Here is a 15,753-nt window from a genome sequence, read left to right as displayed (position 1 = left end):
TTCCGTGGAGCCGTGTTTTTGCAAGAGGCGAAAGAAATGAGGAAGGGGAAAAGATGGAAGAGAAGCAAGAGGACGGACGAAGAATGGCAGGAGAACGAGGGGAAGAAGAAGGAGACAAAGAAGAAGAAGTAGGGTAAAAATTGGAGATGTATGAAACAGAATCTTGACATGATACGGATTGGACTGTGGTGAGCAATAGTTCCATAAGATCTACTTTTCTCTGGCACAGAGACTATTGTTTCTTGTCCGCATCTCGTGGTCGTGCGGTAGCGTTCTCGCTTCCCACGCCCGGGTTCCCGGGTTCGATTCCCGGCGGGGTCAGGGATTTTCTCTGCCTCGTGATGACTGGGTGTTGTGTGCTATCCTTAGGTTAGTTAGGTTTAAGTAGTTCTAAGTTCTAGGGGACTGATGACCATAGATGTCAAGTCCCATAGTGCTCAGAGCCATTTGAACCATTTTTTTTTTTTATTGTTTCTTGTCTTCAGTTACTAGAGGGAGACTCTTGGTGCGCCAAGTAATCCAACACAACGAAAGGGTAAAAAGAAGATTTTGCGTCTGATGCTCTGATGGACAATGAATCAATAAATAAAACTTGCTTTTTGGGCATTAGGCCGTGGTCCGAAGCCTATTTCTCCGCGTAACGTTTCGTTTTCCAATGCTGGAGACATCATCAGAGCCTACAAGTACTCCGAAAGCAGTTACAGTCTTCAACAAACTCAGCAAGGCGAACAGTTTATATGTATCAAAGCAACGACCGGTTCGCTGATGTCAGTTTATTGCGTAAGACCGCAGAGTCGCCCGGACGGAACTTTTTGTTTGGAAGAGTCGGTGCTGTTTGCTTTATTTGCTGTTCCGTAGATGCACATAAAAAGGACAGCTTGTTGAGCTTGCTTATAACTACTTTCTGGGCCGTTATAGCGTCTGAGGAGGTCTCTAGCGTTGGACCATGGCCAAATGCCCATAAAATAAAAATCGCCAAGGACACAAATACTGGTAGAAGCCTGCAGTGCCGAATAAAAAAATTTAGTAAGTGTGAGTACAGCCCGCGCACTGAGCGTTCCGTACAAACTTAGTTTTGTACACTGACAGGTTATCCATGGGGGAATGGAGATTCTCGACGATTTTTTTCCTGCTATCGACATTGATACTGGCATCATACTGATCCCGGGAATTAAGACTGTCGGCAACGTTTTAATTTTAATTTTGAACTCGGATAACAAATGACGAAAGATATTTATACAGTGAAATTTTCACTCTGCAGCGGTGTGTGCACTGATATGAAACTTACTGGCAGATTAAAACTGTGTGCCGGGCCAAGACTCGAACTCGGGACCTTTATCTTCCGCGGGCAAGTGCTCTACCGACTGAGCTATCCAAGCACCACTCAAGACGCGTCCCAACAGCCTTAAGTCCGGCAGTACTTCGTCTCCTACCTTCCAAACTTCACAGCAGCTCTCCTGCGAACCTTGCAGTACTAGCACTTCTGGAAGAAAGGATATTGCGGAGACATGGCTTAGCCACAACTGTGAAATGTTTTCAGAATGAAATGTTCACCCTGCAGCGGAGTGTGCGCTGATATGAAACTTCCTGGCAGATTAAAACTGTGTGCCGGACCGACAGTCGAACTCGTGAGTTCGCGTCCGGTCCGACACACAGTTTTAATCTGCCACGAAGTGACAAAAGATATGACACTTCCGATGTTATAATTACAAATTAACCATTTTCTGTTTTTTCTTCTACTTTGGAGCCTTGCTTCCTGCCAAATTTCATGACTCTTGGTGAATGGGAAGTACCGTACACCTTTAGATGAGTGAACTTGCCAGTATCAATATATGTGACATAAATGGCCGTATCTTTTGATTACATTGACTTAAAAGATTATACTTTTTGCACTGCCAAAAGACCATATACGTTAGTTATCGACAAATTTGAACCTGACATGTCCATCCGTTCCTGAGAAAAGGGTTCTTAACAGTCGGACAGACAGACAGACAGACAGACTGCAAAGTGATCATATAAGAGGTACGTTTTTACCGACTGAGGCTAATGCCACACTAGGCGATTTTGTCCTCTCGACAATAATCTTGGCTGAAATAGTCGCCTAGATTATAATCGCGGTGGATGAAGTCGTTCCGACGAAACTGGGTGCCGCACTAGCGACAAAAATCGGGGTCTCCTGAAGTTGTGTTGCAACTAGCCACGAGAGACACCATGCATGATGACCTGTCATTCAAAATTGAAATATTAAGCTGCAGTAGCATTATATGAAGTTCGGCATTGCAGAAAGCGTAACCGCTAACGAAAATGGCGGATTCATCCAAATATTATGAATCGTCGAAGTGAAGGAAAGTTTGTGTTGTTACACAAGAAACTTAGAAGTTAACCGGAGAAATCCTTTGATTATTACCACATGTCCGTAGCATCTTTCGACTTACTGTTCTCGAATATAGATACTAACTTACAAAAGAAGGATACCAATTTATGTGACTGTGTTGGTGCGGAAGAAAAACTTGCAGTAACATTGAGGTACACTTTTAATTAAATAGAGTAAATAATTTAAGGACATGAACACACACTTAACATAACGTTAACATAAACTAGGTTACAATGAAAGAGTATACATTACTAGTTCATGTCAGCTGCCTAATCACTTATAATATTCTTCAAATGACAAGATCGAGTCTTCATCCGGCAGTCCAGTAACTGGTGAAAAATAAGTGATTGGACTCTCAGGTGTAGGGCTTGTCGATGTCGACGAACCTGACAGCACAGTATTTATGAAGGAGTCACTGCTGCTCCCTACAGCCTTTCGGCTGTAAGATTTTGTTAACTGTAATGTTTTTCAAATGTTCAAATGTGTGGGAATTCCTATGGGACCAAACTGCTGAGGTCATCGGTTCCTAGACCTACACACTACTTAAACTAACTTATGCTAAGAACAACACACACACCCATGCCAGAGGGAGGACTCGAACCTCCGGCGGGAGGGGCCGTGTAATGTTTTTATTTGAATGTCTAGTCATTTCTTTTAAGTAATGCAAAAGAGATGTAAAGAACAACTCATCAGGATCCTTTTGTGGTACAGCACAAGTTGAACTATGTGTCGAAACTCTTATCAACTCTCTTTCAAATGGGTCCTGAAGTTTCCTTTTATTTGCTTTAGCAGTGGAAGGCTTAGCAGAAGTGTTAGGTGGCGGTGCACTGTCTTCATGATGCTTTTCCCTTCATCATCCTCAACAATAGAGGCATCATTCATATCTCCTGAGGTCCTGAAATAAAAAGAAACATTTTGAAAAAACCCACATGCCACTTTGTACTGTGCAAATGTGTGTGAGTCGGTATCCTCATAACTGTCTTTTTTTTTACCTTTGGTAATATTGGAGTAAGATATTACTAAGAAAAAATTGTACAAATTCAGAGTATTTATTTTTCTGACTTTTTTTAAAATATTGAAAATAGTCTGAAAATACCTCTAAAAACATTATAGTAAATCATGCAAAGTTTCAACACAATTAATTAAATTATCTTGGAGCAACAGGTTTGTATGCATGTCAAACTATCAGAGAAAGATGGAAAAATAAAAATTAAATTACTGAGTTAGTATTTGTCTAGGCGAAAGTTAGGCCGATTGTCATGCATGAAACTTTGCATGCACCTATATACAATCCTAAGAAATTTTGGTCTTATGTCAAAGCGGTAGGTGGATCAAAACAAAATGCCCAGACACTCTGTGACCAAAATGGTACTGAAACAGAGGATGACAGCCGAAATACTAAACGTCTTTTTCCAAAGCTGTTTCACAGAGGAAGACTGCACTGTAGATATCGAAATAGACGACAGAGGGATAGAGAAACAATTAAAATCGCTCAAAAGAGGAAAGGCCGCTAGACCTGATGGGATACCAGTTCGATTTTACACAGAGTACGCCAAAGAACTTGCCCCCCTTCTTGCAGCGGTGTACCGTAGGTTTCTAGAAGAGCGTAGCATTCCAAAGGATTGGAAAAGGGCACAGGTCATCCCCCAAAGAACTTGCCCCCCTTCTTGCAGCGGTGTACCGTAGGTTTCTAGAAGAGCGTAGCGTTCCAAAGGATTGGAAAAGGGCACAGGTCATCCCCGTTTTCAAGAAGGGACGTCGAACAGATGTGCAGAACTATAGACCTAGACTATAGACCCGTCGATCAGTTGTAGAATTTTGGAACACGTATTATGTTCGAGTATAATGACTTTTCTGGAGACTAGAAATCTACTCTGTAGGAATCAGCATGGGGTTCGAAAAAGACGGTCGTGTGAAACCCAGCTCACGCTATTCGTCCACGAGACTCAGAGGGCCATAGACACGGGTTCACAGGTAGATGCCGTGTTTCTTGACTTCTACAAGGCGTTCGATACAGTTCCCCACAGTCATTTAATGAACAAAGTAAGAGCATATGGACTATCAGACCAATTGTGTTATTGGATTGAGGAGTTCCTAGATAACAGAACGCAGCATGTCATTCTCAATGGAGAGAAGCCTTCCGAAGTAATAGTGATCTCAGGTGTGCCGCACGGTAGTGTCATAGGACCGTTGCTATTCACAATATACATAAATGACCTTGTGGATGACATCAGAAGTTCATTGAGGCTTTTTGCAGATGATGCTGTGGTGTATCGAGAGGTTGTAACAATGGAAAATTGTACTGAAATGCAGGAGGATCTGCAGCGCAGAATGGCACGGAATGGCAATTGAATCACAATGTAGACAAGTGTAATGTGCTGCGAGTACATAGAAAGATAGATCCCTTATCATTTAGCTACAAAATAGCAGGACAGCAACTGGAAGCAGTTAATTCCATAAATTATCTGGGAGTACGCATTAGAAGTGATTTAAAATGGAATGATCATATAAAGTCGATCGTCGGTAAAGCAGATGCCAGACTGAGATTCATTGGAAGAATCCTAAGAAAATGTAATCCAAAAACGGAGGAAGTAGGTTACAATACGCTTGTTCGGCCATTGCTTGAATACTGCTCAGCAGTGTGGGATCCGTACCAGAAGAATCCTAAGGAAATGCAATCCGAAAACGAAGGAAGTAGGTTACAGTACGCTTGTTCGGCCATTGCTTGAATACTGTTCAGCAGTGTGGGATCCGTACCAGATAGGGTTGATAGAAGAGATAGAGAAGATCCAACGGAGAGCAGCGCGCTTCGTTACAGGATCATTTAGTAATCGAGAAAGCGTTACGGAGATGATAGATAAACTCCAGTGGAAGACTCTGCAGGAGAGACGCTGAGTAGCTCGGTACGGGCTTTTGATAAAGTTTCGAGAACATACCTTCACCGAAGAGTCAAGCAGTATATTGCTCCCTCCTACGTATATCTCGCGAAGAGACCATGAGGATAAAATCAGAGAGATTAGAGCCCACACAGAAGCATACCGACAATCCTTCTTTCCACGAACAATACGAGACTGGAATAGAAGGGAGAACCGATAGAGGTACTTAGGATACCCTCTGCCACACACCGTCAGGTGGCTTGCGGAGTATGGATGTAGATGTAGATGTATGAACGCCTATCATCTTAACTACTGCATTTTGTGCATGCAGTGAAAACGAGTTCCTCTTCTCAACCCCAACAACATCTGCACACACCTTCGTCCATGCTTGTGTCTTCAGCAGACGATCTTTATAATCTTTTGATTTTATGGTGTAGAGACAGGCATATCAATTATTATCAGTTCACTGTCCAAATGATCTACTGGCACGACATTTACAGAGTTTTCGGACATTGCCACACACAGACGAAACAGAACTGATTGCAGTATCCTTGTGGCTGCTGCTCGACTGGCGATAATAACAGCCCAGTGTGGCAGGGAAGCCGACGATTATTGCCGCATGAACCTGTGTTCAGTGTATGCCGCCTTTAGCATCTGAAGATGGTCATTGTATGGCCGAAACCGGTTATGACTGTGTCATAAAAATGTGATTGTGTCTATAAATAGACAAAAAAATTTTACAAGAGAAACAATCACGCACTCCATAGACAAAATGTCGTTTATTTCGAGATTATTGCCGCGCCGAGAACAGGCCCGGGCCCACTCGACAGCGACAGTCGGGCGCGAAAAATTAACGGAGCGACAATTACAGCCCAGTGTGGAACCTAGCGTTTGCAACATGAAGTTCCATTTCCGGCGCGACAAAAATCGTTGACCTTCAGAGGATAAAATAGCCTAGTGTGGCATTAGCTTGAGGTGCAGAGTGGAAAGAAACGTAGGAAAATATTTTTCCTTAACGACAGTGACAGGACACAAATTGCAGTGTATATGAGTAGTTACAACAAATATTCAGTGCAGAGCGCTAAGATGTGGACTACAAATGAAAAAAATTCAAAAGCCACGTTCAATATGTCTTTGACAAGCATGTTCCGAGCAAGGTCTTAAGGTATGGAAAAGATCCACTATGGCTTAATAACCGTGTTAGAAAACTGCTATGTACACTAAGTGAGCTTCATCAAAAATTCAAGAGAAGCCCAAATCTAACAGACAAACAAAATCCTAAAGAAGCGAAAACGAGCGTAACTAGTTACTGCCCGCCATCCATGTGGAGCACGTATTGGTCTCACCGCGGATTTCTAGTACTCAGCACACACAATTGATATCATCAAAGTGTACTGGCCTGAAGATGGCGTTGGCGCAACGTCGAAACTAGTAACCAAATAAATATGAAATCTTAAGTACAGCTGAAGGAGTTCCATTTTTAATGAGAACTAGGGGAAGATCAGCTTGAATCCGGGGAAATGTAGGAACACGGCTTGACTTAGTAGATGCGTTAAGGAAATGCTATCCTATGTTTTTAGCATTTGTAGACTTAGAGAAAGATTTTGACAATGTCGACTGGAATACATTCTTTCAAATTTTGAAGGTAGCAGGGGTAAAATACAGCGAGCGGAAGGCTATTTACAATTTGTAATGAAACCTGACGGTATTTATAAGAGCCGAAGGTCATGAAAGGGAAGCAGTGATTGAGAAGGGAATGAGACAAGGTTGTAGCCTATCCACGACGTTATTCGATTTGTACATTGAGCAAGCAGTAAAGGAAACAGAAGAAAAAACTATTGAAGAAATTGAAGTTCAGGGAGAAGAAATAAATGTTTTGAGGTTTGCCGATGACATTGTAATTATGTTTGAGACAGTAACGAACTGGTAAGAGCAGTTGAACAGAATGGAGGGGTCATGGAAGGAGGATACAAGATGAACATCAACAAAAGCAAAACAACGGTAAAGAGATGTAGTCGAATTAAATTAGGCGATGCTGGGGGGATTACATTAGGAAACCATATTCTAAAAGTTGTAGATGAGTTTTGCTATTTGGGCAGTAAAATAACTGATGGTACCCGAAGTAGGTAGGACATAAAATGTACACTGAGAATGCCAAGAAAAGCTTTTCTGAAGGAGAGAAATTTGCTGTCATCGAATATAGATAGAAGTGTTAGGAAGTGTTTTCTGAAGATAGTTGCCTGGAATGCAGCCTTGTATGGAAGTGAAACGTGGACGATGAACAGTTCACACAAGAGGAGAAAAGAGGCTTTTGAAATGTGGTGCTACAGAAGAATGCTGAAATTATATGGATGGATCATATGAGGGGATATTGAATAGAATTGGGCAGAAAAGAAATTTATGCCAAAACTTGACTAAAAGAAGGGATCGGTTGACAGGACACGTTCTGGGACAGCGAGGTATCGTCAGTTTGGTACTGGAGAAAAGTTTGGGAGGACTAGGAGATGGAGACAGCAACCAGGTACAAAAGGATATGGGTTGTAGTAGTTATTCGGACATTGAGAAGCTTGTACACGGTAGAGTAGCGTGGAGGGCTGCATCAAACCACTTTTCGGACTGAAGACCATAACAACAACATGATTAATTAAAGTCCCCTGCCTCTTCTGTCAATATGGGAAGAGTAATCTCAGGAGCTGCTAAAGGGATTTTGGTATGGTCCTCACAAACAGACAGACTGATCCAAGACGGTGGTTTCTGTACATGATTTAAAAATCGTCCAGCTGTCCCGTGCGAAGCCCGGATTGGTCGCTAGTTTCAAGTAAATTTCACTTCATGTAACACAGTGCGATTTGTCGGAATGCGATTGTGAATGATCTGAGCGCAGTGACCGTGAAGTGGTCGGTACTAATAAAACTGGCACGGCCAGCGCCAGATGTCTTTAGAAGTCGGCGTTATTGGGAAACCCAGGCCGCGTTCAGCTGCTAATCCAATTGTCACCAGGCGCGTGGTGGAACTGAATTGGACTTCACGTTCTACGGAAAGTTTTACCGTTTCGCGCACCGAAGCCAACCGATGGATACAGTTTGTGAAGTGAATAATTGGTTTCTTCATTAGGTCACGCGACATTTCGAAGACCTTACAAGAGTACTTTTCAATCCATATCATCGTAAGAATCTATACAGTAACTGGAGTAGAACAAGACAATTATGTTACCTGTAGTGCAGTGCAAGGCAAATGCTACGGAGTTCCAGACCTCTTCTTCCTTTAGAAAATAGAGCGCGCTTATAGACCACACGTCAGAGACGGGTAAAACTAAACTCTGTGTAAAACAATATTTAAGTCGAAAATGTAACACAAAGATAATTTTTTACAGTAGCAAACAAATACAAAGTGTTCTACAGAATAAAATTTAGTTGTCAGCTGCAAATACAGGGTGCTTCACGACGATATGCAAATATGTTAATATGTTATTCTACAAGTAAAACTGAAGAGAAAAGTTCAGATAAACATAGGTCCGCAAATGTTTGGTTACGTAGCTACGGCTAATAAAAGATTTTGCCTGAAATTTAGCAACTTCGCTAATATGAAGCCATCGCAAAACTGCACGAGGTTAAAGTAAAGCACGATTTCCATTTATTTTGTTGTTATTGGTCTGGTGAATCTAATAAAATATGTCCCAAACATGTATCTCTAGTAGTTTTCCAGAACATCCAGGAAAGCAACTGATCATCATGTTTTCGTGCGTGCTAATAACGAAAAAACTAATGAAAATGCAAGATTAGCTCTCGTTTTGAAGTTATGAAAATTTCACGTTATTGCCTGTATAAGCTTATGCGTGTATTTACGTTGGTGTTACCCCTCGGAGGAAGGAAACTACAAGCGCAAACGCTCTGCCTTGCTTTTGTAGTTTTCTGATGGTGATTCCCTGATTAGTGTCCGGCAGTAATCGGCTAGCATTGACGTACGCCACTTTCCCTTGTATCTCATTTCCATATCTGAAATTTGCTTGTGGAAGCGTTCTCCGTGCTCGTCGGCTACAACAACATATACGAGTATGTCAGGAAAGAAGTCCAAGTAGAAATCTAGCAAATGTAACTTTAAGGACAGATTGCACCCCAGTATACCGTAGCAGTGCAGAAGATTTGCCGCAAGAGCCTTATCGTTTTCTGCCCTCTTATTTCCTGAAAAGTTTTTGACACTCGAACAAAGGCATCCCAAGCTAATTTTTCGTCACCTGTCGGGATGATGTTGAAATGCTCATGTTTGTATCTGGGGACCCACGTAAACCCCTTTTCTATATTCACCTCACTAAGAAGTGGAAATTTCTCGCGTAAATAACGAAATGCTTCCCCAGTTTTGTCCTTGGCCCCAACGAAGTTTTGCATTAGGCCCAACTTTATATGAACAGCAGGGAGAATTACGTTCTTGGATTCGGCAAGTGCTTCTTGCACAAAATTATGAGATCCAGGTTCAAGTGATTGACGGTTAGGTCAATCTTTCTTTTAATAATGAGGTACATGGCGCGGCTATCCCAGAAGCCTAAGAAGCAACAGAATTTGGTGTAGTCGGTTTGTAGCCCAAGTAATACGCCTATGACTTTCAGATTCTCGGGAATTTGTCATTTAAACTCGTCACTGTTCAATCGGAATAACGATTGTTTCATGTTACCATATGTTTCTTTCATGTAAGGTGCATACCCAGTCGGAATCGATGGTAACACGTTATCATTATATAGCAGCACACACTTGGGACTTACATCTGAGGAGTCGATGAACAACCTCCGCTGATTACTTTTCTACTTAATACCCATAGCTGCCATTAGTCCCTGTACATCACTTTGAAATACAAAGTTCTTTTCGCTTTCGAAAAATGGAAGGCATGGCATATGGCTGTTACGGAACGCAGTCACATTTGTCGTATTATCAAGACAATCCCACTGTTGAAGTCTTGACTCCAACAGTTCTGCTTCACCTTTCGGCAATTTCAGACCTCTCATTAGGTCGTTAAGTTCACGCTGTGTTATTTAGTCAATCTCTTTACACTCGTCGTTACACATAATCTCAGAATCTTTCGAAGAACTGCGTTTTGAATGGAAATGGAAATGAGCGTTTGGCGTCATTGGCTGGGAGGCCCCTTGCGGGTCAGGTCCAGCCGCCTTGGTGCAGGTCTTATTACATTCGACGCCACATTGGGCGACCTGTGCGCCGGATGGGGACGAAATGATGTTGAAGACAACACAACACCCCGTCCCTGAGCGGAGAAAATCCCCGACCCAGCTGGGAATCGAACCCGGGCCACTAGGACGGCAATCCGTCAGTTTTGAAGGTGATGGTGCAGCACTAGTTTCACTCCCGCCTGAAGTCACTATCACAGTCAGGTGGAAGAGGAACAGGCAGCCCGTCTTCGTGAGGCATTGGTCGCGTGTCATACGGTATATTACGACATGTCACGGAAGACTTTTTCTTCTTTGAAATACCATGTGTTAATCGAAGTGCGATACAGAAGTAACAATCAATCACGTGGTTTGATGATTCTCGCCAGATAACGGGTATAGCAGAGCCCAAGCAAGATCTTTTGCGATTTAACCACGAATGAATGGTTCAAATGGCTCTGAGCACTACGGGACTTAACATCTGAGATCATCAGCCCCCTGAACTTAGAACTACTTAAACCTAACTAACATAAGGACATCACACACATCCATGTCCGAGGGAGGATTCGAACCTGCGATCGTAGCGGTCGTTCAGTTCCAGACTGCAGCACCTAGAACCGCTCGGCCACTTCGCCACGAATGAATACTCGAGGCATAAGATGCGCAACATACCTGAGCAGCCCAGAGCTTGTCCAGGTCCCCGATTTAATAGCCAAAGTACAGTCTGTACGCCTTCCTAATATACGGCGTTGTTGACCTCCTTTGCGATTTCATTGTAGCTTGTCCGGAAATGTAGCAAAAATTGTCAACACTATTTACGCATTTGCGATGTACATTGAATCACAGAAATTACAATGACCACATTCACTGACTTCACTCCATTAACATGTTCTTCCAGCGCACGAACAGAACAAAGCATACAACAGACTGAAACCACGCTTAAACGAAACATGCTCCGCTCCTCCCTCCTTCCTCTTCCCCTTCCCAGCGTCGCTAACAGTTCGGGCTAAAAACAGTGATAAAATGGTTCAAATGGCCCTGAGCACTATGGGACTTAACATCTGAGGTCATCAAACCCCTAGACTTAGAACTACTTAAACCTGACTAAACTAAGGACATCACGCACATCCATGTCCGAGGCAGGATTTGAACCTGCGACCGTAGCAGCAGCGCGGTACCAGACTGAAGCGCCTAGAACCGCTCGGCCACAGCGTCCGGCTAGCGATAAAATATACACAGCTATTTTTCATTGTCGTTTTGGTTGTTATCGTGGTCGATATAGTCAACAAACAGTTATTTCATCACATTTACATTTTCATAGTTTGCTAGTGTAGCTGCTATACTAAATATATAACCGGCAACACTTAAAACAAATTTACGTGCTCTTTACTGAAAAGCAGACCCGTATTTTCCTACAGTCAAACAGCTGCAACTACACTTCGGAAACGGAACTACGTCAGAGCTTGATCTTCTGTGGCGCGAGGAACATGCAGCTTAAGAAGACGTTGGGTGATCTATAGAACCCCGTGATGTGTACCTGAAGATGAACACACGTAACTACAACCTCACGTGTATGGCCACGCATCTACGTCCATCCAGCAGGGCACAGTTTTGAAAGCGGAGTTGTTGTAATTTAAATAAACGGTTGTGGTGTTCTCGCGACATGATCAAACGACTACAGAATGATAGCAACACAATACAAAATAACGCGCACCATTATCTATCTCCGACAATGGACAGACCTTAGCATGCCAACATTCTGTCGAAGGAAGGGATATTTCCTTTCCGACAGACCAGAGAAAAGACGCAGGTGGTAGCTCCGCAGAACTCGTGTGGATTCCACGTATGTCAGCACAGCGATATCCTGAAGTTCCGGCGTGTTTGCAGAAATCGTCCTCGGGTGATTTCAAACGACTCGTTTACGATTTGCTTTACGTAAGCGACACTTGTCGCTTACTCGTACTCAAATTCCCTATGGAGACGCAAGATAAATATCTGATACAAGGGAATGATTTCACGAGCAAAATACCGAGGAAACACACTGAGCTGAAAAACACGCTGCGAAAACTATTTTGTCCTTTGGCAGCAACATGACGTAGGAAAAACCAAATACAACACAGGGGAAGAGATTACATAGAATAAGATTATGTATAATGAGGTGGAAAGGAATGAATACATTAAGTAATATTCGCGAACAGTGTAAAAGTTACCGACAGAGAACAGAAGGCAGGAAAAAACAACTGAAGTGAAATGTAATGATACGTGAACATGCGTCAGTAGCAGCTCAAATTCAATTGAAGAAAGAGAACTGAGAAGAGATGCAATATCTCAGATTACGTAAACAGTGTTTCATTAATCTATTACATCAGAATCGATAAACTGTGAGCCGGCCGCTGTGACAGAGCGGTCGTAGGTTCGAATCCTGCCTCGGGCATGGATGTGTGTGATGTCCTTAGGTTAGTTATGTTTAAGTAGTTCTAAGTCTAGGGACTGAGGCCTCAGATGTTAAGTGCTAAGAGCCATTTGATAAACTGTGAACATTATAAGGGTATAATCAAAGACAGAGGTGTGCGACTGCTGCGGAGATGTGTATTGGGGAACAGATATGCAATTGTTGAGCAACTAAAGGCCGAGATGAACCGAGGGGCTACCGACAGAACCTGCTCAACGACCGTCTAGCCAAAGTCTCTGCGTATGAGCCTCCACATCAGTCGTCTCGTTCATGCACCCATGCTGACTGCTGTTCATCAACAACGAAGGCTGGAATTTGCACGCCACTATCGCAACTGTACGTCTGCTGAGTGATGAGAGGGAACTTTACAGATGAATCACGTTTTATGCTCCATCGGATGGGTGGGAGGTTCTGCGTCTGGCGTGAAATGTCTGAAAGCAAACAGCTTGCAACAGTTGTCGGAATGGGGGTTGGGTTGGGGTTGTTTTGGGGGGGGGGGGGGGGAGGGGGCCAGACAACGAGGTCATCGGTCTCATCGGATTAGGAAAGGAAGTCGGCCGTGCCCTTTCGGAGGAACCATCCCGACATTTGCCTGGAGAGATTCACAGAAATCACGGAAAACCTAAATCAGGATGGCCGGACACGGGATTGAACAGTCGTCCTCCCGAATGCGAGTCCAGTGTTGTCGGAATGTTCCAGGTCGGAGGAGGAAGCGTTGTGTTGCGGGAAACGTTTCCTTGGCATTCCCTGAGTGATCCATCATTTTTAAAGGTACTGTGGATCAACACAAGTATGTACATGAAGGGCTTATTTCAATAGTGGTACAAGTCCATTACCTCCACTTTTCTGCCTATAATGCTTCTGAAATCAATGATCAAAACAAACAGAAAGAAATGTTCATCTCTAGCAAGAAGCCATATGCTTTAATATTTCTGGTACCTCAACTGCAGATTTTTCAGCGCTCGTTTAACTTTAGGATTCTGTATCTCAAGATGAACAAAAATGGACTTGTACCACTATTGGAATAAGCCCTTCATATATCCTTCGCGACCATTCAGTTTGTTTTTCCTCGGAGTGTTGGCATCTACCAGCAGGACAATGCAACGTATGACAGCTCGGAGTGGACATACTTGATTCGAATATCTCCAGAATGAGTTTAAAGTGTTCTCCTGGCCACCAAACTTCCCATATTTAAACCCAATCGAGAACCTGTGGGACCACGTCTGTCGGGTTGTTCGCGCCATGGATCCTCAGCCGAAACACATAGCGAAACTGGCCATGGTACTGGGGTCTCCAGTTCCTGTCGGTACCTTCCAGAACCTCACCGACTCTTCCTGCGCATCACACAGGAGTCCGCGCTGAAAAAAAATGGTTATTCAGGCTTTTGACAGGTGGTCACATTAATTGACTGGACAGTGTACCATTGCGAAGCGATTTCAGCTATGAACAAATAATTCCACAGCCATCACGAATAGAATATTCTATGCGTAGCAGCATTGCTCCTGCGTCTAGGGCAGTGTTGTGACGGGTGTTTCTGTTGTCCTCGTTGCAGGTCCGGCAATATGAGCGAGGCGGCGGGCGCCATCCCGGATTTCTTCCGCGGACGGCATCTCTTGGTGACGGGCGCCACCGGCTTCATGGGCAAGGTGCTGGTGGAGAAGCTGCTGCGCTCCTGCCCCGAGATCAGCACCATCTACCTGCTGATGCGGCCAAAGCGCGGGACTGACGTCCGCACGCGACTCGACGAGCTGCTCAATGCCACCGTGAGTATTGTGCGATACTGCAGTGCCACTTGCAAAGTAGGTTAGAAATCAGATTAATAATGTTGCTCAAGCAGCTTTATCGGGCAACAAAACAGTTATTGACTGTGGATGGTATCGTCAGAAAAGAAATAATGAAGTCACTGTAAAAAAAAGTCATTAATTTTGGCACTTATCTTGAATGGATTCCCACGTAGATTTCGTCGAAGTTGTTATGGCTCATCTTGTTGATTCTGGGGTGATTCCACTTTGACTGCTAGAAGGTCCAGATCTGTATTTTAGCAATATTTGAAGACCTAACAAACGCGTTTTTCAGGAAATTCTTAATGATCAAACAATCCCAAATCAGAACAATGGTATGGTAGAAATAATTTTTGACTTGGTGTTCACGATCAACATTTTTATTAAACTTCTTGTAAATTCACATATACTTCTTCTTAATTGTCACATCATCAAGAAAACAGTTTTGTATCAACCTTCATATATTTAATTTCCACTTTAACCAAACACAAGACTTGATTGTTCTTTTACAAAGCGAGAAAACAACTTAACTTCTGCAAAGTGAAACAAAGTCTGCCCTGTGCGCATTCGTCCCAAAACGGTTACAAGTAAGTCAAAGATTATGACAGTCTCACACACATGATTACACACAAGAACCATATCACTGTAATATATCGATACAACGGAGTATCTATACATTAACAAAACCAGATGTGAATATTGTCACAAAAATGTGTCTGTTACTTCGCAGAAAAGTAGTACGATATTATTGGTATCGAGAACTGGCGTTGGAGTGCCGCAATGGTCACGTAAATAAAGAACCATCACAAGTGCATGCATGGCAAAAGGGACAGGCACTGCGGCCACTACAGCTGCGAATGTACCGGCGCAGGTAGAGGACACACGGACAACGAAGTTAGGGTCTGGTCGTGAAGTATGCTCGGATAGCCGAAGTTGTTAAGGCGACCGCTCGTAACTGGTGGAAAATCCAGGTTCGAGTTCCGGTCGGGAACAAATTTTCAGTGTCGTCATTCCATTATACAGCTGAAAGTTGTCCGTAATCGCAAGTGCGAATACATCCACGCACAGTGAGTGAGTACAGCTCACGTGGAGACCACACAGCAATAGGAATTTCGTAT

The 15,753-nt window shown here is 43.3% G+C and overlaps 1 protein-coding gene across 2 annotated transcripts in view; it reads left to right on the top strand.

The window, feature by feature from the left end:
* The window catches only part of LOC124544760 (putative fatty acyl-CoA reductase CG5065), a 202,263-nt gene that overhangs the window by 109,981 nt on the left and 76,529 nt on the right, over window positions 1-15,753 (top strand). For both annotated transcript variants that reach the window (XM_047123436.1, XM_047123435.1), the window contains exon 2: window positions 14,407-14,617. In XM_047123436.1, coding sequence (XP_046979392.1) covers window positions 14,417-14,617 — 201 coding nt within the window. In that variant the 5' untranslated portion in view covers window positions 14,407-14,416. The remainder of the gene's footprint in view (window positions 1-14,406; window positions 14,618-15,753) is intronic.

Source organism: Schistocerca americana, chromosome 8 (assembly GCF_021461395.2).
Source record: "Schistocerca americana isolate TAMUIC-IGC-003095 chromosome 8, iqSchAmer2.1, whole genome shotgun sequence".
Classification (NCBI taxonomy): domain Eukaryota; kingdom Metazoa; phylum Arthropoda; class Insecta; order Orthoptera; family Acrididae; genus Schistocerca; species Schistocerca americana.
The sequence above is the reverse complement of the archived record's forward strand: the minus strand, read 5'-3'. Positions and strand labels throughout refer to the sequence as shown.